Below are 25,066 nucleotides of genomic sequence, written 5' to 3'. Positions count from 1 at the left end.
TGAAGCCTTCCCACCTCTACGAGGAATACTCAATTTCAAAGGTTGGATTTGCCACAGAAAACACACCCCAACTGCAGAGGTCTCATCCTTGGCTTTTCAGCAGCACAAAGAGGGGCTCTTTTCCTTGGATGAACGAGGTGTTGATGCTATCAAAAGGGGGCTAAGGATGGAACTGATTATAGTGTCCCAGGAAAAGATAACACAACACAGGAGAGAGACCTGGGGACAAGGCAACGGGGAACATGCTCCATTCCTTTTCCCAGAAGGGAAGCGGTAAGGTAACAGGCACCCACCCAGAGCTGACTGAAACAGCGTTTTAAATCAGTTAATCCAGAGGGCAAGGCACAGGACACACTGTGGGAGAAATTACGGACTGTCTCAGAGTCGGGCAGTTTCAGGTTGGGTTTGGCTCCTACTTGGAGATGAAGTTAGCAAGCTACGAAGTGACACGTACGTACACCGTGAATGCGCTCCCGCTTCAGAGACCGAGGCCTAAGGCACTCCTTTCAAAGCAGACTCTTGGAGAACTGTCTGCCAACGCCCAGCTCTTCTGAAGGCACTTGCATCAACCTATATCTTCAAACCCATATATACAGGAATCATTCCTTTTATGATCCCATTTCCAAGCGTCTTGCTCCTTGAAGTCTCTCTCCTTCAACCTTACCTTTCCTCCTTTTTCGTTACTTAACACAGCAGAACTGCCTCTTGGTCAAGTACTAGAAAGTTGCTTACTGAGCTCAGCCACACTTTTTAAACATACTGAATTACGAGAATAAACATGGTGGTGTTCTCTCTACATGTTAGTTTTCCCTTCTATCCTCTCATCTCAACTGGTTTCATGCAAAGCTTTAGCTTGTCAGTGGTTCTTTGTCTTATTTTGCTACTCATCTCATGACATCTCCTTTCTTGTCCCCTTCATTGTTGGTGCTGACCTGCCAATGCCGTTACAAGCAGCCGCTGTATCTCTAGGGCATGATTAAAAGGAACTTTATCCCTTTTGAGTGAGGCTGAGAAGTTCAAAGAAATCAAGAAGGCATCAGGACGAATGGGAAAGGAGATATCAAAAGTAACAAAAGTCAGATGCCTCAGTCTCTTTTGAGGCCTAGCAGTTCATTTCCCTGGTTTCTGCTTTGTGTTGCACCTTGTACTAACCTACAGCAACAAGAGATCAAGTAAAGGAACAGCAGTCGCTTTAAGTGGTGGGAAATTCACATTCAGTTAGGAGCAACGGAAAAGTTAGCGAAGGCCCAGTGAAATCCACAGCTGTCATTAGTTAGCAGGAATACCTTCTCTACAGGAGTTAGGTTTGTCTACAAACAGCACTACGTGCCTTTGCAGTGGGAAATAAACCCAAGTCTTAAGGCTCTGCTTCACCACAGCTCCAATGACCAAAGCAGTAACTCAAGGAGCTGCACACTAGTGACAACTCTGCACACCAGCCTCTTTCCCTGTGCATCAACATTAGGCAGCTGCAGTTTAACTATCCACAGACCGAGAAAGAAAAACCAGTCTCTCTCATGATACCAAACTGCATTTTGGGTCCTGCTACCAACGGAATCCTCTAGCAGGAGTTTCATTTTCATTTCCAAGAGAAAAGCTGCTTCCACTGCAAGCGAAGTCATGGTTGAGATGATGAGAAGCCAGCCATGCTAAGTAATTTGAGTAAGAAAGAAATACAGCAGTGCAGGAAGAGGAAAAAACTGGGATGACCAGTGTCGTTTCCCGTATCTGTACAAACACAACAGCTCCAAGTCACACGTAGGCGAAGTGATCATCAACTGCAGAACAGACTCCATCAACGAAGGCAGCAGCACGCAGCACGTATCTGGCATTTGCAGACCGAGATGAAGGCCACAGCCTCAGGGGTGGACTTCTGCAGAACACCCTCTCCCATCCGCCACCCCCCTAGCAAAGATCTTCTACTGGAGAAAAGCCAAGAGAGATGTTTTGCCACCACAGTGACAGTTTCTTGCGACTCTCGGGGCATGTGGGCAGACAATGACAAGCTGCATTTTAGAAGCAGTCGTGACGGCAAAGAAGATCAGTTATGCAGCAAACAGCAACGGAACAAGGAATAAATAAACAGAAAGTACTTCTATGCTGCAGTTTGAGGGCCCATTGCAGCTCGTTTTGTGCATGTACAGAGCTCAGACTGGAGCGTGACAGGACAAAGTACATTCTGGATCAATCACCACGCAGTTAAATTCAGGATTTTGTAGTATCAGAGGGCCTTCTGCCTCAAATCCAATAGACATATCCAGGTTATCCATATGTAGACATATGAACAAGCCTGCGGATAAACAAGGTTAAGAAAAATGTAACCCATAGAAAGACATCTTATATCACACAGCCCCTGAAGAGCTCTCAGGAAGGGTTTTTATCAAACTCCAGCTGCGAAACACGTGCTTTAATCGACAACTGTGTTCCCACATGAGGGTGCTTCTTGGAGGTATCCACTTCCCCAGACAGCCTACCAAAAGCCTGCCGGATGCCTTCCAGTCGCAGGGAAAGTAAGCTCGGTTCAGGTTCAGGATTGATCTGACCGTTGGTATTTCATTTTCTGTCAGGTTTTCTACTTTGCCCATTCTCAGTCCTGACGGGGTGGCAGCAAGTTTGCTATGACTTTGCATCAGCTAGTAAGGATGCTGGTTGAGTAAGCAAGATTCATTAGCAAGTCTTGAGAGGTGTCTAAGCTTGAAAGCATGCAAGGGGGATTTAAAAGTGCCCTATCAACCCTTTGCAGAGCTCAAGCCCAGCCACATACTGCAGCCTTTAGACAAATGTTTCACTTTCTTCCTAAGTTCCCAGTTCCTCACGGTAAGAAATCACTGATTGTTTCCTATAATAGTCAGAGTAAGCAAAACACATTGCAGAAAGAGCAAAGCAAGAGCCTACAGCTCACAGCTCTCTGAGGCATCCCCAAATGGCAGATGTTGGTAGCTTCAGAGACTGGAAAACCAAATCACTTCCTCTGGGAATGAAAGCAAGAGCCTTTCCCCTGATTTGCACCAACATAAGAAGGAAGTAATGCCATTTAGCATCAGCAGAATTAACTGGGAATTTACATCATGGGACAAGAAAGCAAGATCAATCATGCGTAGGTTGAGGAGCACAGCTTTGGACAACCCAGTGAGAAAATTTTGACCTTTTTCTTCAGATCCCTTCTTTTCCAAAATGTGCACAAATCTGATTTTTGAAATGTACAATTAGTCAATCTGCACAGACTTTGCATCTGCAACACCACCACTGCCAAAGCCTACAAGCTGGCATGCTGCATCTATACTTGGCGACACAGAGAAGTATATGTGGAAAGCATTTCAAGAAGGACTAGAATTATGAAAAAAGTATAAATCAAGAGACAAGGGAGGCAAACGGGTTTTTAGTTAGAGCAGGCTATTAGAAAGAATAAAAAGATTCCTGAGGAACTTGCAAGTTAAAAAGGGAACAGCGGAAAAAAATCTGCCATACGTTGGCAACACACTGAACAATCAAGATGCAACATCTCAAAGCCAAAGAAGTCCACCAGCCAGGCACCGCACACAGCAAGAACGTTACTCACTCATGTACTGCGGAGGAATAGCAAAAAGAAAGACAACTCAACAGAGCAGACAGCAGAGTTCTTTTCTTCGGATGTCAACTGAGAAAGAAAGACAAGGTTGTAAAAATCCTGCCAAGTCAACTGTGCTGTGAGTGGGAGGGCAAATTGCCAAGGTAGGCATAGATTAGTCACTCAGGAAGATTTCTGCCTATTGATTAATCAAGGATTAAAGATTAAAGGCAACCCTGCATATTATTCAGCAACAGAGGACTTTGACTAATCAAGGGAAGCACTGGACTTTAATGTTCCTAATGGAGTTTCTGTCAAATGGAACTGTTTCTTATATAGCACAGAAAGAAAGAGAAGAAAAAAAATACAGCACTTGGTATGCTTCTAAGTACACACGACTTTGTAAACACCATAGAGACTAGTAAGACATTTAATAGAGGCTCCTGAAGAGATCAAAATCAAACAATTTTAGTTTTAACTTGCAAGGTCTCCAATAGCTGTCAAATAACACCCCTTCAGATCAAACTGAAAACCTGGAGGGAAGCAACACTGGATACTAGTTACACTCATTTAGTTGGGATTCCAGTGGTCCATTGGCTTTGTTCTCCAAATCAGCAAAACACCATGTTATATTCTCAGTTAATAACATTGACGTTAATTCATCAATTACTAGATAAGTTGGGAAAATGCAAAAGGAGAACTACTGAAGATGTAAACTCCAATCGTTAGTACACATGAAAACGTGTTTGCGTGTGTCTGCAATTACTTTATTTCCAGGTGCCATCTCGGTATAGAGACAAGTTCTCATTAGAAATACAGTTTTTCTTTGACAGTCGTTACAAACCCCCTGACACAGGTGGGCACGCAGTTATCTTCTCAGAATCTATGGGCCTGGGGTAGAGAGAGTTATGCTGATTAAAACCATTTCAAGTATTTTGAGCCAAAAAATCAAAAAGCACTCCTACATTACGAACAGTGGCCTCGTTAAAGCAGCTGAACTTGTGTGTTTGGACAAGAGTGTTGATGGTCTGAGTCCTCACTCATGTTTCCGGGTGCTGGAAACTGCCAGTTCACCCATCTGAGCTCAACCCTCGACGATTCTTTCCCATTTCCTCTTCTTCAAACGTTGCCAGAGCCTGAAGCTTACCTGCAGCTCGCGCTGCTGCTTCAGCACCCTGCAGAGAGAGCCTGGAAACCACCACCAAACGCTGCACGTCAGAACACAACAAGCAAAACTGAATGTTCTCAAAGCTCCTGGTTTTGAAGCCAGTTACGTTCTGAGCAGGAACGGTTACCAGGGCCACGCGTTCTTGACAGCTCGCTCTAGAAACGGGCCGAGGGGGCCGACACGTCTTGTTTTGAAATTCCACCACAAGATATCTACTTCCTTCGCCCCGATGAGCACCCCCTCAGGCTAACGTAAAAACACACAAGTCAGTGCGTTGGAGGAAGAAAAAAGGCAAAAATCATATTTAAAGTGCTATTTAAGCGCTTCGGAGATCTCCAACATGACAATGACTCTTTAATAATCTACACCGTTTGCCTTTTCATCAAAAATGAGACTCCGGCGTGTGCCCAGATGGCACGGGCGTGCTTTCTTGGCCTGTTTCCTTCCCCAGCTACATCTGCATGTTTACTTAGCCGTGCGGATGTGGAATTCCTCTTATCTCACCTTGTTATGGGCAAGACAATGTCGCAGAGGCCACTTGGTGTTGCTGTTCTCCAAACAAATAACTACACTAAAGACACATTTGTGTCTCAGCTGCAGCTAAGATGCTGAATTATTGCAGGGAGTAAATGGTCTGAGTAAATTTGCAAAGAACAATCCATTTTGTTGTGAAAGGGGGTAAAAACATTGATTCATTGTGCAAAGGCAGCTTTGTACTCGGTATTGATGCAGAGAGGGCACCACCACCACCGCCCTGCACACGAATCGTACGAGGGAGTTTGTCCTCCACCCAGTGACAGGGAGGAGCAGAGCTGCTCTTTCTCAGCTCTTACACCTCAGTGCTGCTGCTCAACAACTTCTCCTTGCTTGCTCTGCTGCCAAGGACTCACATCCACCACCTCCTCTCTCTCTTCTTCTGCAGAAAGGAGAGGATAAGCCAGGACTGCTGATAGCACAGGGTACCTGGGAGAAGAATATTTATGTGGAACTAGAGCAAGAAGGAGACACCTCTCTCCCACTCCAAATGACCCAACCCTCAAACAATCAGGAAGAAATATTTTTGGCAGTTATCTCAGAGAGCGTTTCACTCGGTCCACTCTTCACTTACTCCAAAACTTCTTTACCTGAGCAGATGTTTCTTGAGTCAAGAGGATCTATCTAAAACCTTTCCTGACGCTAAGATGACTCTTCCTGACTGAGGAGTGCAGGTAACTACGTCAAGACAGCACTTAAGCATCTCGATTTCAGCAGTTAAGAAGAGTCATGGGCTAAAGCAGAAGTATTGACATGCTCTGGGTCAAACTTCTCATCAAACGCTCCTGCAAAGCATGTTTTCAGAATGGAGTCCAAAGTCCATTCACGCCAATAGAAATGAAGTCAAAAGAAACAAAACCTCCTGTACATAACGGGCACAAAACCCCCAGACTTGGGACAAAGCCCAAGCGAAGCCTCAACGACAAAGGGACAGATCTGTCTTGAAGCTTCAAAACTCAGTTTAATTTCAGATCTCCAGAACACCCTGTGCAAAATTCAGCCTCCCATGCTTGTATGAGCTAAATTCATACTCACAGGCATTAAGTAGCCACATGTAGCAGAAAAATTATCATTCTGATCAAATACTCCATTATGATTAATCAGCAGTGAAGCCTGCAATAAGCTTATTAAAAAAAACTTCACTCACTTTTCTACTCACGCACAAGGAAAAAATGTTTTCAGCATGAATATTTAATTCTCCCTTATTTTAACAGATGTTTTGCTGTATTTTTACATCTCTCTTGCCAGCTCCTCTTACTAGTTACAATTCCATTAAGAATTGCAGCCATTATGCATTGGGGAACGAGAAATACAGTGAAAACCATTTTACTTCCACTTGATTATCGTCGAGAGCTGGTATTTCTGCCTTCTGTAGGGTGCTACGTTATCCCTTCTCTAGAAGCACTTACCGAGCAGCTTGTTACCCACAACAACTGAAAAACAACCTGCTCTAAGATATTAGGCAACTCCAACGCCGTGATCCACACGAACAGGATATCTGCTAGAACCTGCTGTCCCAGGTTTGTCTTCACTGTCCACATTTAACCAACAACACAGAAGCAGAAGCATGATCTCTCAACTACAAGTGGGCAGTTGTTCTCAAAGCCACATCTGTTGGCTGTACCTCCATGGCAGCAGGAGCCTCCATGTGAACATATTTAGGCTGTCTGGCACCCTATGGCTATTTGTTATGTGTCAGACATCATTTATTTACCTGTTTATCAGGAATCCGTGATAGAAAGGCTCATCTGTCCTTCTGAACATAGAGAGGAAAGGTGGGAAACCCAAGGAGGTCTCTAGTCAACATTCAGGTGATGCCACCTGCACCCTCCTGTGCCAGCAAAGGAAGCAAGTTTGTGGCTTAAGCAAAAAGAGAAGCTGAGCTCCCAGCCAGACCCTCAGCTCCCGCAGGCTGAGAGTGCAGAGAGCCGACAAAACTGGCTCTGTACGACAAACAGGGAAAATACCAAATAAAAGCCTCACTTGTGCCTGTGCTGAAAGCCTTCCTGAACAACACTGCTCTTGTAACCAAGGGGTAAAGGCTCACGCTTTTACTTCTGAAAGGGCCATGCATGCTCCCAGTCTATAAAAGGACAGACGTAAAGTGTTTTCAAAGCAATGAGATTCACTATCGAGGTTTCCTCAGAAATAAAAATATTCCAAACTGAAAGCAAATATTTAGCAAGCATTCAAAGAAATTCAGCTGCTTCTGCACAAAACTGAGGCAGCTTGGAGATGTGTCACTGGAGCTGCTGATATACTGAGAGACTAAGGTCAATCCCAGGTTCCACTGACCCAAGGGGCACAACCTACAAGAATGCTTCTTGCACATGGGTCAGCACATCCCTCACGTCCCAGCCCTCCCTGCTTGCTGTGGGGGTGTTTCTGCACAGGTCATGCAGACATGGAAGAACAAAGACAACTCTGTGCTGCACGACAGACACATAGATTGAAAACTTGAGTCCAAATCCAGGATTTTTATCTTTTCTATTGATTTTACAAGCATAGACAACCCCTCTCAGTTTCAAAGCTAAGGATAAGTCTGTAGCTCTGGTCCTTGAAAACATTCACGAGCTCCTGGCCTCAAATTTTATGTTAAAAAAAAAAATCAGAGATGTCTTTGCAGGAACCTGCAGGAAGCCAACAAAGACAGATCTCCTGCATGTCCTCGCCCCTTGCTCTTCCCCCATGGAAGGAGATCCACTGAACTCAACAGGACCAGACACGTGCAAGCAGAGGGATGAGTGAAAGAAGGTTTAGCACCTGCCTGCAAAGATATGCAAGCGGTCAGGGGCAGATTTGTGGGATGAGCAACCTGGCACCACAAAAACTGCAGACAACTGCTACTCTGACTATCTGCACCCAAGGGCAGGGCTGACAGGGAATTCCTCCGCAGCAGGTTCTGTACTCTGAAGAATTTCAGAGCTCCCACAGCCAAGGCTGCGACTGCTGCTTCCTACTGCCGTGCTGTACCCAAATGCAACAAGGGAAACGAACCCCGTGGTGTGCAGCTGTGTGCACTGAGCACGCCGACAGACAATGCAGCAGTAGTAAGCTTCAAGTCAGGAAGACCAACACTTCCAACAGTACTTGAGGGGGAAGAAAAACGTGCAGTCATCTGCCTTTTGTAAGCTTTTTTCAAATTATAGCTGGGCAGGTCAGCTCCTGGCAAGAGCTCAGAGAGGGGAGAAAGCCTGTAAGTTCTGCTTCTTTTCTCGAACTGCAACATTTATAAGTAAAATCCCTTTTGAAGCACAACACGTTTCTCGTGTTCTCTGAGCATCAACCAGAAGGAAGCAAGTTTCATCACACAGCTATGGAAAAAAATAGACTTTTTTTTTTTTTACCCGAATTGCTTAACCTTCCCCGGAGAGATGTCATCTTTACAAGCATATCTTTTTGAAGCTTGGGTCCTCTAGTGTCAAACCACCAGTGATCCACAGCTTGAGCTGAGGACAAAGGTGAGAGCTGTAACAAGCACTTGTCCTCTGGGGCTGGCTGACAAGAAGGGACCTGTCGCACACGTTCACCAGAGGACTTAGAGAAACTTCAAGATTAAAACATTCCCGTATTCCAAATCCCACTGATTTGCAAATAAGCTCCTAAGCACTTACATAATCTTGTGCTAAAGAGTGCTGGCTGCGGCAATCAGAAATGTGCACACAGGAAAGACTTTTAAGTAGTACTGCAAAGTAAACGGAAATAGCTACCAACTGCACCAGAAAGCTTTGCCAAATCAGAAAAGGTTACATGCTAACTCGTGTTTCACATGAAGCACGCGTTTGCAGTAGACCCTGGAAGCCAAAGAAACACTGACTCTTAGGGGAAAGAAAGATTAACAATAACGAAAACTACAATTTCTAAGTTGGAGACCAATTTGAAAATGGCTGAGGTCAGAAAAGGAAGTTCCCCAGTCATTATTTTTGGCTCTGAATACTGAACCTTTAAAGACACCAACACTGTTGGCATTAGAAACAATCCAACAACCCCAGGGTCTGCCATGAAAACTAAGGGCTCTTGTGCTCAGCACCGCCTCCACCAGCAGGCAGATACTCAGCGGTGGAAAGCACTACACATCGTTACCACCACTGGGTTCAGCAGAGCTCGTCAGCGCCCATCGACTGAGGCCCAGGATTTCAAGTGTGCTGAGAAACAGAACTGGAAGATTAAGAGTACAAAACAAACGACAACAATCTTCCCCCCCGCCATAAACTCAATTCCAGTTACCTGGCGTGTCGGATAATGGGAGAGGAATGAAAGGATCAGGCACAGTCAGAAGAGGAGGGCTAGAGTCCAAACTCAGAATGTCTTTCGTTTTTTCAGCTGGTAACCAGGAAGAGAAAAGGCAGAGTGAAACAGAGAAGAGAGAAGAGCAGAAAGCATTGAGCAAAATCTCAGCGCAGGCACAGCTCGATACCAGAGTCTGAGCTGCGGCCTGACACGAACACCACACACGTGCACGGTCAAACAAGTTTATATCACTAGTGAACAGAAAAAACCCCACAGCTATTATCACAACTCAATTTAATCCACAGATCTCAAAACATTCCTCGAAAGGGAAGTGCTGTTTTCTCGCTTTACGGCGGCACAAAAGGTGAAATGCTGTAACAAAGGACACAGGGCAGGCCAGCCCCCGCGGCGGGCCTCCGTGTGAAATAAAAGGTACAATATCTTGCATCAGACAGGCTCGTACCTATGAGGAAAGAAAAAGAAAAGGGCTGAAAGTGCCCAACCCCACACCAGCACCGAGAGAACTTCCAAGACACTTTCCTATGCCAAACCACAGGACCCGAGAGCCAAAGGGCACATTTTAAGGACAGCCACTAAAAGAACTGAACACGCTACGCCATCTAGATGCTTATCAGGCTTTGCAGAAGGCACATTACAGCTGAATCTGGAGCTGTTGCTACTCAGCATCACTCCACAAAGGCTGATGGAACATCCTGAACTGCTCACGGGGCACTGAACAGCTGGACAAACTCAGACAGCAACCTCCTAGAGCACTTGCGCTACGGACTTCCCACTCCCTAATTCTCAGGTAAGAGTCAACAATACCAAGCTCAGTTACAATCTCCTCTAATCTCTTTTTATAAACAGAAATAAGCATAAACGGATTTGCCACTTCTTGCCCCACAAAGGATTCTTCAATCTCTCCCCAGGGCTCCTCTCACCAAGGGCTTGTGCACTTCAGGGAGGAAGCATGACACGATTGCCTTTGTCACCAGCAACAACGGCTGCGCGAGACGGGAGGATTACTTGCACTTCAGGCTCCTGGAAGCAGTTTGCCAATGCTGTGCTTGGCAGGTCTGCACTGCCTTCAGTGAGAACGGATGCTGAAGAACTAGAAACAAGCAGCAGCGTTCACCAAGTTCTTTCGGCACAGAATGGGCTGCTTGTGGTAAAACCTTGGTACCCAAGCACCAAAGGAGACATCTGACAAGGTCACACATGCAGAGGCCTCTGCAAAAAAGCTCCTTAGACCATCCAAGGACTCCTGGCCTCTGGACTCAGACAGCACAGCCAGTGCAAAGCTTCTTGCCTTCACCATTTAACGTGTCAATTATGAGACTACCTGTGCTCTCCACTGAGGGTTTTCCCTGCTGTCTCCTGCCTCTGTTACTCTCCTCATTCTGTAGCAGAGACACTCTGCTCCTCTCCTCCGTCCAACAGCCTTCTTCATCCAGCCTAACGACTGCAGGCAAGGAACATCCTCCAGCACATCTGACCAATGTCTCCAAGTCCAATTCCCCTATTGCACGCTACATATTTTACTCCTTATTGTGAGTCGCATGGAGCTTCAACATTTTAAGAAGCTTTCTTGTGAACTTCAGGGCTCACTTAGTTTCTTCCCTCACCAAAAGCCTCATCTCTGCCTATAGATGGTGCCTCCTGTTTCTACTACCCAACTGTGACAAGTACACGTGCCGTTCCTACCTTCCCTTCTTTACTGAAAGACCAAGCCTATCCTACAGTTCCCAGTGCCAAGGCCCAGCTCAGCATGTACCAGTTTTACTTTCCTTTTCAAGAGGCGTTGCCCTGTACGATGTATTCACAAACTCACCCGATCCAGCAGCGAAGGACGAGCCACCAAAGGCATCTGCCTGGGCTGCGGATGAAGACGGCTGGAAACCGGGAATCAAGTTCTCTGTGGAACTGCCCATCTTTTCTGGAGCTTTCCCTGAAACATCAGACACAGATTTAGGGGAAAAATTTCCATTCTGAAGGTTGCTTACTTCGCTAGACTTTTAGGACACTATTTCAGTGACTTAAGCCCCTTCCTGCAAATCACAACTTGCAGATGAAGCAGAGTTTAAACTGCAGCTTCTACAACCAACTGATCAAGACCACTTTAGAAGCAGTCAGTACCTCTCCCCTTGAGGACCATGCTCATTTCATTGCAATTACTCAGCAGAGAGGACTGGAACAGAGAAGGGAGACTGGAAAGATTCAGCTCTTACAGGCACAGAGGATCATGATAAAATGGGAGCACCCCAGCGGCATCTGACCAAAGCCGCCATCATTCCACACCATCCTCCACCATCTCCATGAACCTACCATCACCTAGCTTTGCAAAGTCCTTGTTCAGCAGCTCCTCAGCGGTGAGTTTGGAGAAGTTATCATCATCAAACGGATTCCACGTGGAGACATCGGGCGGGTTATAGACATTCTGCTGGGAGGTCCTTGGGGAACCCGAGGGTGTGGTGGAAGCAGATCTGGATGTGATCATTCCAACCAAACAACAATCATTAATAGCCCATCTGAAATCCTCCGGCCAGCACTAGGAGCTGGTCTAAGTTGCTGCATTATAATTACTTCCTCCTTGAAACACTCAGCACAAGTTATTATTGTTCTTGCATGCCGAGAAAGCTGGCATCAGTTAGCCGTACCCAGTCATGATCTGGGTGAGCTTCCTGGTGTAGGGGATTAAAACAAGCATCATAAGCATCTCATTTGAAATAATTTTCTGCAATGTCCAGGTTGAAGCTTCCTACCTGTAGACACCATTGAAGTGACCCAGCAAGTGCTCTTAGGGAAGTGCTGATGCTAAGCAGCAAGCGTGAATCGTGCACCAGGGCTACGCTGGCTTTTGTAATCCAGAAGAAGGCCCTGTTTGCTTGGCTTCTAGGGAGCACAGAAGCACTCAGGAGGACTTCTGCCCTTTGGGAAGTCTTTCAGCAACTTTCCGCCAAGCCCTAAACTGTGGTCTTGGGAAGGCAAAGACTCTTTTAGACCTCAGAGTTTGCTTGCCTACCTTCATCTCAGAGCTTTACCTGGGAAATCTCTTTAGAGCCTCACCTACCCCCTCCCTCCACACCCTTTAGCACCAAGTGAGCAGCCACCTACTTGGACTTGTTGAGACTGGCTTCAGCAGCAGCAGCCTGCAGGAGCTGGGTAGACTTGCTGGCTGGAACCCCAAAAACTGCACTGTGGGTCACATCGCTCAGAATCCTCCTGTGTCCTGCACGCTGCGTCTTGGGGGAGGACGGAGGGGTGAGAGAGCCCAGTTTCTGCCCTTGCACTGCTGGAGGAGGTGTAGTTTGAGGTTTTTGCTGTTGCCTCATTTGTGCCTGCATCTAGGAGAGAAAGTAAAACCAGTATGTCCTTAGTTGTGAACAACAGCCATGATGAAGAACTGGCTATATGCTGGAGGATTTGATCTTCAAGTCAGGATTGAGGGTAGCCTGGAGGGAAAAAAACAAACCGTGGAATGTGCTGATCTATAGTATTTCAGGATTAGTACAAATGCACAAGCAGAGACTTTCTCCTCTTCCTATGGTGCAGCTCTGGAGGCAAAGCCTCTATTAGCACTTGCTGTTAAAGGCTAGCTCATCTCAGACACCTGCTCATGGGTAAAGAGGCTGAGATCCAGGACAGAGGTAAAAACAGGAATCAGATCATAGCGTGCAGAAGCCTTGTCAAATGGACACACAGAGTGGGGCAAGGTGAAGAGCAGCACTTCTTCCAGCAGATAATGTGTGATCAGGGTCAAATCCCTAAAGCAAGGACTACAGGAGCAACATCTGTCATGAAAATCTGGAGGAGAAAAACAGACACGTATGGTTTAGAAGTAAGCCAAGACACAAACCCTTTGGAAACTTCAAGGGGTTTCCTCAAACTGATCTTATTTTTCCATTGCCTCAGTCTTGTGTTAAACTCACAAACCCATAAATACTCGAAATATTGTTTTGCAGTGATAAACAGCTTCATCATGTCTGATTTTCAAAATCTGTATGTCAGTGAGATATCGAAATTGGATTTCAAGCAGGAAAGCCAAGATGCAAAGAGCAGAAAACTGTGCATGCCACCTCCACTGCCTGGGCACTAGCTCCCTCTTCCCCACCCTGTATCATCCCAGGCCATTTTCAGCCAAGGAAGACATACGAAAGACTTGGAAAGACCTTGGAAAGACGGTAATAAGAGTTACTTATTACGGGGCAAGGCAAGCAAGTGGTTAACTGTCTTGTTTTTCATCTGGCATTTTCAGGCAGACTAATTCACTGCAGCTGAGAAGCAAGCTGACCTGACTGCTTCTGATGCACCCACCTTCCATCTCCCTATATAGGTCACTGCAGAGCGGTACATTTGGTGCTGAGAAAAAGGGCAGTGCCAAAATCTCCACGGAAATGAACGCAGAGCTTATTAAGCTGAGGTCTCGCAATGTGAAAAGGTTTTGATGAGTCTTGGCTTGGTATCTTCTGCTCAGAGACTCTGCTCTGCAGAGACCATGTCTCACTATCAATTTTCAAACGAGCCGACCACTGCTTTTCCCCTCCTGACTGCTGCAGGAGTGCAAAAGCATCCAGATGTGTCCATTCTGATCAGTCTTCTGGAGGGATAAGGCTAATTTTCAACCCAGCTGATTTAATAAAATTAAGACTGTGCTAGTGAATCACAGCAAAGCTCTTTAGAGATACACTTCAATACTATGTTTCAGGCATTTAAGGAAAGGGGTAATAACAGGCCTCATCCAAAACCTGTGTGCATGTACTGAAAATCTCCCACCGATTTCAGTAAACTGATTTGCCCCAGGTCATTCAGCAAATCAGTGCCAAGACCAGGAACACAACAGCTCCAAGCTTGTCACCAACCCTAGGAACCAGCTTAGTGCTGAAAATTAATATAAAAGCAAAGAGGGTGAACATGGCAGAGTCCTGAGACACATCACAGTAAAGCAAACAACATCTCCCCAGCATTGCTCAGCAAACTGGCTTATGGAGCTCGTTAGCCAAATTAATTCCTGATGTCCCTTCAAAGGAAGCACGCTCAAGAGATGAATGAGGTCCGGAATGACTGCTAAGTCGGGAAGCAGTAAGCACAAACGGACCCCTCGTTTGGGCTGAAACATGGTGTACCTGAGGTGGTTGGTTATCAGACACTGTTTGCTTTGCACACGTGCAGCCTGGTACAGCACAACAACGGGCAGCCTCCTCTCGCCCGGCGCCTGCGCGTGCTCCCACTCCAACGCACAACTCGAGCTGGGGACACCCCTCCGTGCTCTCAAAACCAAGCAAGAGCTGATGGGTTTGCACAGGAACGAAAGCAAAAGGCCCAGCTTCTTCCTGCACGTACTGCAGCAAGACTTTGGCAGCAGGGAGCCTGCCCTCTGGCACAGCTCCGCTGCCTTCAGCGCTGCGGACAGCTGGCTACTGCCCTGCTGCAGCCAGCCATCTCTTCCATTAAGTAAAGAGCATTTATTTTGGACACACGTTCAGATGATTAGTAAAATGGGCGATTTATTTCTTTTTAAATATGGTGCTTTGAAAAGTCTCCTCTCCATAGTATTTATTAAAGAAAAAAGTTGTCCCAACACCAGAAACACCTTCCTCTGCATCAGAGCCCTGAATACAATACTTGCAGAAGTTTCCCAAACAAGCAGCAACATACAGTTCTGTTGCCTGGTGCCCATCCTGATGCATTACGTACAAATAATTTTTAAAAGAGTTTATCACATGTCTTCTAAGGCAACGTGACAGGAGAGGGATAGAGAGAGAAGCTGCATTAAGCAGTTACTTATACTTTCTCTGCTTTCTACCCATCATTGAATCATAGATTGGTTTGGGTTGGAAGGAATCTTAAAGATCATCTAGTTCCAACCCCCCTGCCATGGGCAGGGACACCCTCCACTACACCAGGTTGCCCAAAGCCTCATCCAACCTGGCCTTGAACACTTCCAGGGATGCGGCATCTACAATTTCTCTGGGCAACCTGCTCCAGTGCCTCAGCACCCTTATGGGAGAGAATTTCTTCCTTAGATCTCATTGAAATCTCCCCTCTGTCAGTTTAAACCCATTGTCCCTTCTCCTGTCACTCCACTCATCTTCTCTCTGTGGACCCAGAGCACAACCCAGAGTCCAGCAACCTCCTGGGAAGAGCAGTCCAAACACTTGCATGTGTCTCTGAGGCAGCAAGGTTAGTGCTGACGTCTGCAACTCAGTAATAATGTACCAGTGGCCAGCAGACCCTGGAGCACCTATTACCTGGGTTCTGTGGGTCCAAAAAGCCAACTGCCTTGCCAGGGTGTTCCTGGCATCTAGGACCTGGCAGGAGAGCTCTTGCCAGTACTTCCAACCCCACTGCCCCACTCCTTCCCACAAGGCTCTTACCACTGGCTCCTGCGGTGGCGCTGGCTGGGCCGCGCTTTGCTGGGCCTGGGGCTGCGCTGGCGCCGGGGCTTGTTGCTTTTGCTGAGCTGCTGCTGCTGTCTTCTGCTGCATTGCTGCCTGCTGGGCCATCAACTGCTGCTGCTGTTGCTGCTGCTGGTAATAGTTCTGCATCAGCTGCTGCTGTGCTGGCGCTCCTTGCTGTATCACTGGGAACTGGGAAACAACCAGTCGCTGAGTCGCTTGTTGCGCAGCTGGGAACTGGGGTAGCACCGCCAGAACTCAGAGCCAGCCATGGGAATGGTTACAGCCATTGCAAGTGGCAAAGCAGCAACAGGCTGCTGTGGCTTGAAGACCATTTACAAAGGAGCAGTGGAAAAGAGCCTTCTGCTCTAACATTAGATCCTTTCTGTGTTACACCCGCCCATATGGGGCTCCCACAGGACAGACTGTCCCTTGGTCCCAAACTCCTTTCTCCATTTTCATTCATTCCAAACTTTTCTTCAGCATAGGAAGATTCACTGGCCCTCTGCTTCCACTGTTAGATCTGCTTTAGCAGAGATCTGTGCTGCTATAAACACCTCAGTTAAGCACGCAAGTGTCATCTGGACACATCCTAACACATGGTGTGTTCACAGGCCTCCTCATCACTGCAGTCTACCACAAAAACACACCTGAACCTTACTGTTGAAGAGACATGCCAGGTTTCTCGTACCACAAAGAGAGCAGAAGAGAAATTGCACGCCCCTGCTCATCACTTGAGCATTGACCTCAAGACGCTGAAACACTCAGAGCGGTAAAACCTTAACCAGCACTGCTTGTTTTATGTTTGTACGTGACAAAATTATCTTGAGGCCTTCCACATTGACAGCTAAAAATGCCAGCCTTGTGTAGCAAAAAATCTTTGCTAGAGAACTGGAGACGCATTGGAAAAATGCCTAAAAATTGCACCTATCCCCCCCCAAAAATAGGAGACTTGCCATAAATGCAAAGATGAGGCATTGCAGCCCTCTAGCACAGGAAGCATGCAACAAATACGGCCGTGCACACCTACCTGCTGAGCTTGCATCATCTGCTGCTGCTGGTAATATGCAGCCTGTTGCTGCTGCTGCTGCAGAAGCTGCTGCTTCAAGAAAAGCTGCTGTTGATGCTGAGGTGTGGCTTGTGGCTGAGTAGAAGGGACCTGGGGCTGTGCCTGCGAGGCGGGCTGCGGAGCCGGCGCCTGCTTGGCTTGTGGCTGCGCTGGAGCCTGCTGAGGTGCTGCTTTTTGCTGGGGGACGCTTGCAGGGAGCGAAGGCTGACCACTGCCCAGGGCAGCAGGTCCTGCAACTGGTAGAAAAAACAAAACAAAATTAAATACAGGTCCATTAGCTGAAGGTGCACCACAGCCCTGCGGCACACGGCGCCCAGCAGGAAGGCACCGCACGGAGAACGCCGTTTCACCTTGCGGCTGAACCGCTGCTTGAGCCGTGGGTCTCTTCCTCGGCGTGAGGGCTGGCTGAATGGGTAAAATTCCAGGGTTGGGTTGTGTCTGTCCTGCTTTAGGTCTCTGGCGGGGTGCTATGGAAGTTTCTGTCGTAGGGATGGGATCTGTCAGCCTAGAAAATAAGGGAAGGAACAAAAGGAAGAGCACAAGTCTTTGTTAGCCTGATAGCTGGTGCATGCAACACACATAAGGGTTTAAAAACTTGTCCACACTTTAGCAGCATGTGACTGATAAAGACGAAACTCTTCTGACACACACATCTACTCTGCCCAGAAAACTGTAAGCACCAAACTTAATGGATGCATTCACAACAATTAACCCAATTGCCAACTGTGGCGTCTTCTCCTGTTGGACAGCTGGAACTTGTCAAAATCACTCAACTCATTCAAATATTTGCTACAATTTATTGTTTAAATCCACTTAGAGTTCTGTACGAGCAGATGAAAGACATAACAAATTAGCTTAAGAGCAGCTGGTACCTTTGGGCAGAGTTGCCTAAATTGCCATCTTTAGAAGTACCTTAACTTTAGTACAGCTACCTCAGAACCAGGTCATTGGCAACACAGCCAAGAAGCCAGACACCACCCTGCTCTTCTGTGGATACATTTGCTGGTTAGACATCAGGCTGTTCTAATGTGAAGTTAACTGTACTTCATTATAAAACCAAACAAAACAGACTCCTGGGACTGACAGACAGAAGGAGAGATGCCCTATTCCAGAGTCTGAAGAAAACTGCTGGGTCTGGAGTGCCCACTGCTGTACTGCTCACTTTGCAGTAAAATAAGGTGCAAGTTTTGTCCAACAGAATTTACAAGTCTCCATTACAGTATCATAAGCAGAGCAAGCAGCAGCAGGAGAGGAGAAAAAACACAGCAGTACAGTGGTTTCCCCACTAATTGGGCTCTTCAGACGGACGTGGCTCAGGCTTTTGCGTCCCCCCGCCCCAGAAGGAATTTCAGGACTCTTGCAGAAATCACAGCAATTTCATACAGTAATTACTGGGTCAGGTTATCGTCTGCCGAGAGTCAAACTCAAACAGCAACAGTCCCCGATGCAGTTTGTCAGCAGGCTCGTGTTCTTTGGGCCAAGTCCAGGCCCACTGCAGGCCAGCTGCAGTCCTTCTCCTGACTTTGCTCTCAGGTACTCTGGGTACTGCCTCCAGATGGATGACACAGTGGATTTGTCTAAGCGCACGAACCTGAAGTGCTGCTGTCAAGCAATGTTTTCCGAAGAAAAAGCCTAGCTGTTGAGTCATGCTGAGTAGCGTCCAAGTCCCCACCTCCCCATCCCCATGCACAAAACTCTCCCTAATATCTGCATTTTCTGCCTTTCAGATCAATGGTTATTTCTGTCATTGGAGCAGAAGCCTCAGGACCGCAGTGTTTATCTCCACGTGTAAATGTAAGCCCACGAGGAAGCAGCTAAATATAGAATCACAGAATGGTTTGGGTTGGAAGGGACCTCAAAGATCATCCAGTTCCAACCCCCTGCCATGGGCAGGGACACCTTCCACTACACCAGGTTGCTCAAAGCCCCATCCAACCTGGCCTTGAACACTTTCAGGGATGGGGCATCTACAGCTTCTCTGGGCAACCTGTGCCAGTGCCTCACCACCCTCAGAGGGAAGAATTTCTTCCTTAGATCTAATCTAAATCTTAATCCTTAATCTAATCTAAATATACAAAAGCATCTTTCCCAATAAACAGCAGAAAGACAACAGACAACAAAAAGAGAGCACTGAGCATAACGCAGGTGTGGTTACCTGGCCTTTGGTTGACTCTTCTTTGCAGCAGCTTCACTTGCTTTAACCGGATCTGGGAGTTTAGCAGGGATTGGAGAGTTCTGCAGATCCCAAAACCATCAAAGTTTGTATTTTGAGGGCAGAAAACAGAGTAAGAAATTATTTGCAAAAGCATCCCAATGAACTGGGAAGATTGGGGGATCCCTGAAGCAATTACTCCTCAGGCTGGACACAGGACAAACGCCTCAATGTTAATGGCGTGAGGAGACAACAGGTTAGGAGAGGCTTTACAAGGGCAAACACACAGTTCAGCTTTTTGACCATTTATTGCATGTGGAATCCGAACACAAAGCTTCAGAGCACAAACCTGAGTATTTTTAAAAGACAACCTGGGGACAATAGCAGCAATACTTATTAATACTGCTGTAAAAGATACAGGTATATGAATAAGACATGGGTTTGGTACTAATAAAGGCCATAAATAGCCACCTGAACGTGGCGGTGGGGCAGGTTTCTTCTTACCAGAAAACAACAAAATAAAACGTCATGTCAGAGATATCACCATAAGAAAACACTTGTCAGCTCTATTTTTCAACTGAAGTCTATAAAGATCCACTAAGAAGGGGCAGATGGTTGTGTAAGGTCTGATGCAGTTCGAGGTGGGTAGTCCCAGCCAGCAGACACAAAACTGCTGTGTTTAAAACCAACTGCAGCACAAATTACACATGCCACCATGAATGTGCCTGGAAATCAAACTGGTTTCACAAGCACGGCCTGATTTTCCACTTCCACATGCACAAGGTCTCTTGCTTGGCCTCATACCAGTAACTGGGTGAGGAGGTATATTAGGGACAAACAGAAACAAACGACACTGAAACAAAACACCCCCAAACAACAAAAAAAAAAACTCCCAGTCACAGAACTGGGGAACAACCAACAGAATACAGCAGAATGCTCAATGTTCAGCAATTGCCACCGCCAGCCTCCTCCCACATCAGTCCACTCCTTTACTACTCACCTGCACGTTCTGGACCGGGCACTCCTTCTTTGCCAACTTGAACGCAAAGTAGGAGACTTGATAAATATCAGGTCTCTTATCAGGGTCTGGCTCCAGCATGTACCCTTTAAAAGACAGAGATGCTAATATCAGAGCAACAGGACAGACAGATTCACACAAGTCATTTGTAGCAGAGCTACTTTGGTATAACCAGACGTTACTAGGGTGCCCTGCCTCTTTCAAAGCATCTGGTCAGTGGTCAGCAGGGCTGAGCTGATGATGAGGGTCAGAGAGAAAAGGGCAAGACAGACAGTCAGGATGGACTTGGGGGTATTTTCCAATACAGCTATGAACAATCTGTAGCTGCTATCGAAGGCTCTAGGGCAAGGAGGGGAAAAGCAGCCTGCCTGGTCAAGGAACAGCATTGGTTTCGACTTGCACATTTCCAAGTGAACCTGCAGGAAAAGAGCCTGATCCAACCCCGGTGTGTCAGTGGGGCAGGAAGACAGACCAGCCACATATACCACCAAAAGCCTGTGCATAAGAAAATACCAGGCTGCTCTGCAAACATATCCAACTCTGTGTTAGTCAAGATTGTGGCTAGAAGAAAAAAAAGGAAAAAAGAAATCAAATGCTGTGCTGAAAACAAGAGAGCTGCCCCAGCTTTGCCAAGAGTAGTGCATTGTACCCTTAATTACACATTCACTCTAGTCAGTGGGTTATTTATAAATCATTTAAGTTCTGTTTCTCAGTTCACAGAAGATGAATTCTTATCGCCAGTCTAAGTCACTGTGGTTCTTTTCAGTTCCTTATCCAAACAGATTTATTACTGGAGAAATACGTTTCTGCATAAATAGGCTTATTGTGCAAGTTCCTGTAGGACTCTTAAACCAAATGGCTGCCTGTTTTCCTGCCTTTCCACAGAGTTCACTACTGCCTGGCCACATAGAAATCCCTTTGTCATAACTGTCTCTCAAAGAGCGATCTCCTAAGCTACCAGAAGACCACTTTAACCACCCCTGTGTGCAAGCGCGTCTCTTAAAAGAAGAGAAACAAAAGGGTTTACTGTAGGAGCAAGGAATGTAAGAACAAAACACTTGTGCTGGTTTTTTTAGTTCTACAGAAGTAGAGTAGGCCACTGTCAGAGACACTCACGGATGAGGCAGTGCATGTCTTGCGAGTGCCGAGAATTATCGGGAATGGTGAAGTTGCCGTCGCAGATTGCCACCTGACTCTCCCCAAACGGCAAGGTGAAGTAGCACAGCTTGTAGAGCAAACAGCCAAGGGCCTAAAGAGAGGGAACAGAGCAGGAGATTTAAACCGAAGCAAAGCAGGGAATGGTACAATTCAAATTGTGCTCTAACTTGTTCTACCATAGGGGTCCTGCATGACATCAGGCCTATATTTTAGCATCCCTGTGATCGACTCGAAAACAAGCACATATATGGGAAGATAAAAGAGTTCTCCCTGCCTTGGCTGAGAAACTGTAATCTGGAGGATCATGCAAGCAGCATCACACAGACCCCACAGCTCCACATAGTGTAACCCTTCATGTCATTAAACAGGCAAAGCCTGCTTCTGCCACATACTGGAAGGAAAAAGCAAAGTAATAGCAAAAATAAATGGCAATCATCGTCCTTAATACATTTATTCTGACAAAGAAAAACCCAAACTGTTTCCAAGCTGAAGTTCAAACAACCTTTCAACTGTTATAAATATGTTCCAGGGAGAGACACACAGATAAGTCTGCAGGCTGCCAAGTTCTGTCACCCTTCCATCTATTTCTGTGCTGCTTTTGACAGCAAGAACCACCGCCTATTTCAAAAGAAAACACAAGTTTTGCACAAAAGGCTAATTATGAAACACTCCGGCCATCTCAGAAGGGAGAGAGAGAAACATTTCCTAATCCTGAGCAACTCCTCATCAGCTTCTATCTTTTGTCATAGGATTTCACAATGAAATTGCACTCTGGTTTAAAATAACCTGGATGAGATTTAAAGGAAGGGAGGGCACATGTGGGACAAGTGCTGCAACAGGCCACGAAGTCAAGGTCCCAGGTCCCACTGTGCACACCACCACATGCTTGTTTGGAAACACTCAGCGGGTCACTGGAACAGAATTCCTTCCAGGCCAGGAAGAGGAGAGCCATTTGAGCCTTCGGGTCTCCACCTTTCCACATTAGCACAGGAAGCAGTGCAAATCCCAGGTTCTCCTCTGGCTGCCTTTGAGGCCCTGACAATCTTTTCACGCTGTTACAGCTGTGACCTTCCCTCTCCTGATCTCCAACATCAAGGTGAGTGACCCGGCACTGGTGCAGGGCCCAGTTCTACAAACCTCCTGCTGACCTCAGCGGTGCAAGAGCCCCCCAGGAGCTGCTGTGCTCCTGACTCCGAGCTGAGCTCACAGCGAGGACAGAGAACTCTTCCCAACAGATCTCACGCCAGCAATTTCCCCTCTTGTATACACAAAGCTATTGAGGATACATCAAAACTCTCCTTATACTGCTTCTGCCTTGTTACTTCCTAGCTCAGGGCTTCAGAAACCACACAGACATGCTCTGAATTAGCATTTTAAACACATCCCATTTGCTGAATTGCCACTACGCTACAACCAGCACAGACTTTTTTTCATCTCTGTCCCAACCAAAGGGCAGCCTTCCATCTGTGATCAGGTTAGCCAGTAATGGATTACACCACAGTTGCATTTTGCCCTCAGCACGAAAAGCATGGCAAGATTGCACCAACCACTAGAAAGAGCAGTGCAAAAGCTTGGTCTTTGGCCAGGCTTGACAATGCGGACCCGTGTTACGCTGCCCAGGCCACGCGTACTATTGCTCCTGGGGGAAGGTCTACTTTCTCAGTTTTCTCCTAAATTCTGACTAGTAACTTTGATTTCGCATGCTTGCAACCCAACTCAGGCATGCGAAGATATAATACTCCGAATTTTCCATTTTAACTCTTAAGATACGAAATTAGGTTTGTACTGCTCGACCCTGGCGTTTCATATATCTCTAAATTAAAACCACACAGGAGGTGGCATGCCAAGAAGCAGGCATGTTTTACCCACAAGCCACCCTGCTCAGCAGTAACTCGGCAGAAACATCAAGCAGAGGAACTCTTTATTCAGAAACTGTCCGGTCTCTTACGGACACTAGGTCAGCCCCAGCCAGAGAGTTACCCTGTCGTTATGGCAATGGAAGCAAGTTGCAGCCTGGCTGCACGATGTTGAGCAGCTTCTATACATACCCATATGTCTGCTTTCGTAGTAATAAGTTTGCCACTATACAGGTTGACCATTTCGGGTGCTCTATAGGATAACGTAGTGTACCTGTATCAGAAAGATCTATCAGTGAGTTCGAAATGGAAACCAGATGCAGAAGCAGAAAAAAAAAAAAAAAAAAAAATCAAGGATTCGGAGTATTAAGAAGGTCAGTAGTCAAATGTCCTCTGCAACGTCCTCACTGCTGGGGCTTTGGCCAACTGCATTACAAAGCCTGTAACTGGATACGTGGCTCCTAATAAATGGACTTCCACACCAGGACTCCTGCTCAGAGTCACTGCTAACAAGAGAAAGGTTGTTTTGTATCTCAAACTATAGATCAGTTTCATTCTAACAAATCACTGCAAACAGAAAAGCTGCAAACTGCACCACAGTTTAAGAGACCCTCATGGTAAGATTTCCTATCAGTAGGTCTATAATTTCTGCTGCGTGCTATTTACCTTGATCACAAGAAAGCACTGCTAAAGGCAGTTTTTGTAGACTTGTTAAAAAATGTACAAATAGGGCATTCCAAAGGGACTGCAGAGCAGGACCAGGAGCACCCTAAAAGCTTCAGTCAAACGAGCCTAGGAAATCCATGCGGGTGTAATTGAACCCTAACAAAAAGGAGGCATTTGCACACATTTCTAACATGCTGTTTTCTAGCCAGAATATTGTATGAGCAGAACTGGAGAGTTTGCAGCAGTGATGTTGTTAAAACTACAGCAAGACCAAGGACCTGGACTCTGCTCCGTTCCTGGTCTAGGTCCTACTGACCTGCCAGCTAGCTTCCCTTTTTAAAAGCATCAAGGTGCACCTAGTTGCTACCACTCTAGCTGGTTATGCATGGGGCAGGAGAAGGAGCCATGAAACTCCTCAAGGTCCTTACACTTTCTACGAAAAGCTGAGGAGTCGGGCCCGGCATTCCCTTAGTCACAGCAAGGATTTATGGAGTGGCTCACAGAGGACAGGGATTTTGGCACCTGCTGTACTGTGGCTCAAGCCAAGATAGATGAGGGACCAAGACAGACTGACCCGATGCATGTCACCACCTCGTCAAGGTGGGCAGCTCCTCTGCATTAGGACACTCAGGCTTTCAGGTCCAAAGCAATTACATCAAGCTCAATTTATTGTTTCACCTTCCCCAAGGCGCTTATTTACCTGCAGCAGACACTTCCAGGCATCGGCATTCAATCTGCTGCAACAGACCTGAGCAAGATTTAGTTTCGGTATAAGGAAAAAATTACCCTTCAAACACAAACTGTGGCCAAGTTGAAAAGGAAAAGCACACTTACTTTTTGATCTCCTCCTCCACCGCATTCACCCCTTCTGTTTGAGGGTTCTGGAACTTGTTAGTAGCACTTCCAAAGTCGCACAGGACATAGTGGCCACGATCGTGCAGCAGGATGTTCTCAACCTACAGGCATCACAGACAAATCCAGAATCACTCAGACAAAAAACACTGGTTTTCTTTAGATGAGCCAGGGTTTTTAGTGCCTGAAGACATATCAGACACATCTGACATAAAAGCATAACATGACAGCAAAGAAAACACGCATCAAAACTCTGTCACATCTCATAAAACAGAAGTCCAATCGTGGAAGCACAGTTGTAACACTGCCTTCCATCCTGCCACCAACCCTTTCTCCTTTTGCAAGCACATCACCTTGCCTCTACTAAGACTCTATAGAATCACAGAATGGTTTGGGTTGGAAGGGACCTCAAAGATCATCC

The 25,066-nt window shown here is 46.5% G+C and overlaps 1 protein-coding gene across 9 annotated transcripts in view; it reads right to left on the bottom strand.

Moving 5' to 3' along the window:
• Positions 1–25,066, bottom strand: part of AAK1 (AP2 associated kinase 1) — a 79,605-nt gene that overhangs the window by 18,322 nt on the left and 36,217 nt on the right. For 2 of the 9 annotated variants that reach the window (XM_086628044.1, XM_086628045.1), the window contains exons 5-16: positions 24,628–24,749; positions 23,320–23,401; positions 21,230–21,362; positions 20,096–20,199; positions 19,099–19,178; positions 17,294–17,448; positions 16,905–17,173; positions 15,854–16,111; positions 12,594–12,823; positions 11,805–11,962; positions 11,311–11,427; positions 9,477–9,572 (exon numbers count right to left, since the gene is read on the bottom strand). In XM_086628044.1, the coding sequence (XP_086484170.1) occupies positions 9,477–9,572; positions 11,311–11,427; positions 11,805–11,962; positions 12,594–12,823; positions 15,854–16,111; positions 16,905–17,173; positions 17,294–17,448; positions 19,099–19,178; positions 20,096–20,199; positions 21,230–21,362; positions 23,320–23,401; positions 24,628–24,749 (1,804 nt within the window). Of the gene's footprint in view, positions 1–9,476; positions 9,573–11,310; positions 11,428–11,804; positions 11,963–12,593; positions 12,824–15,455; positions 15,459–15,847; positions 16,112–16,904; positions 17,180–17,293; positions 17,449–19,098; positions 19,179–20,095; positions 20,200–21,229; positions 21,363–23,319; positions 23,402–24,627; positions 24,750–25,066 lie in introns of all 9 variants that reach the window. The other 7 variants (XM_086628042.1, XM_086628038.1, XM_086628037.1 and 4 more) reach the window with 7 other exon arrangements.

The sequence above is a fragment of the Tauraco erythrolophus genome, chromosome 29 (assembly GCF_009769465.1).
Source record: "Tauraco erythrolophus isolate bTauEry1 chromosome 29, bTauEry1.pri, whole genome shotgun sequence".
NCBI lineage: Eukaryota > Metazoa > Chordata > Aves > Musophagiformes > Musophagidae > Tauraco > Tauraco erythrolophus.
This window is presented reverse-complemented; position numbering and strand designations above follow the sequence as displayed.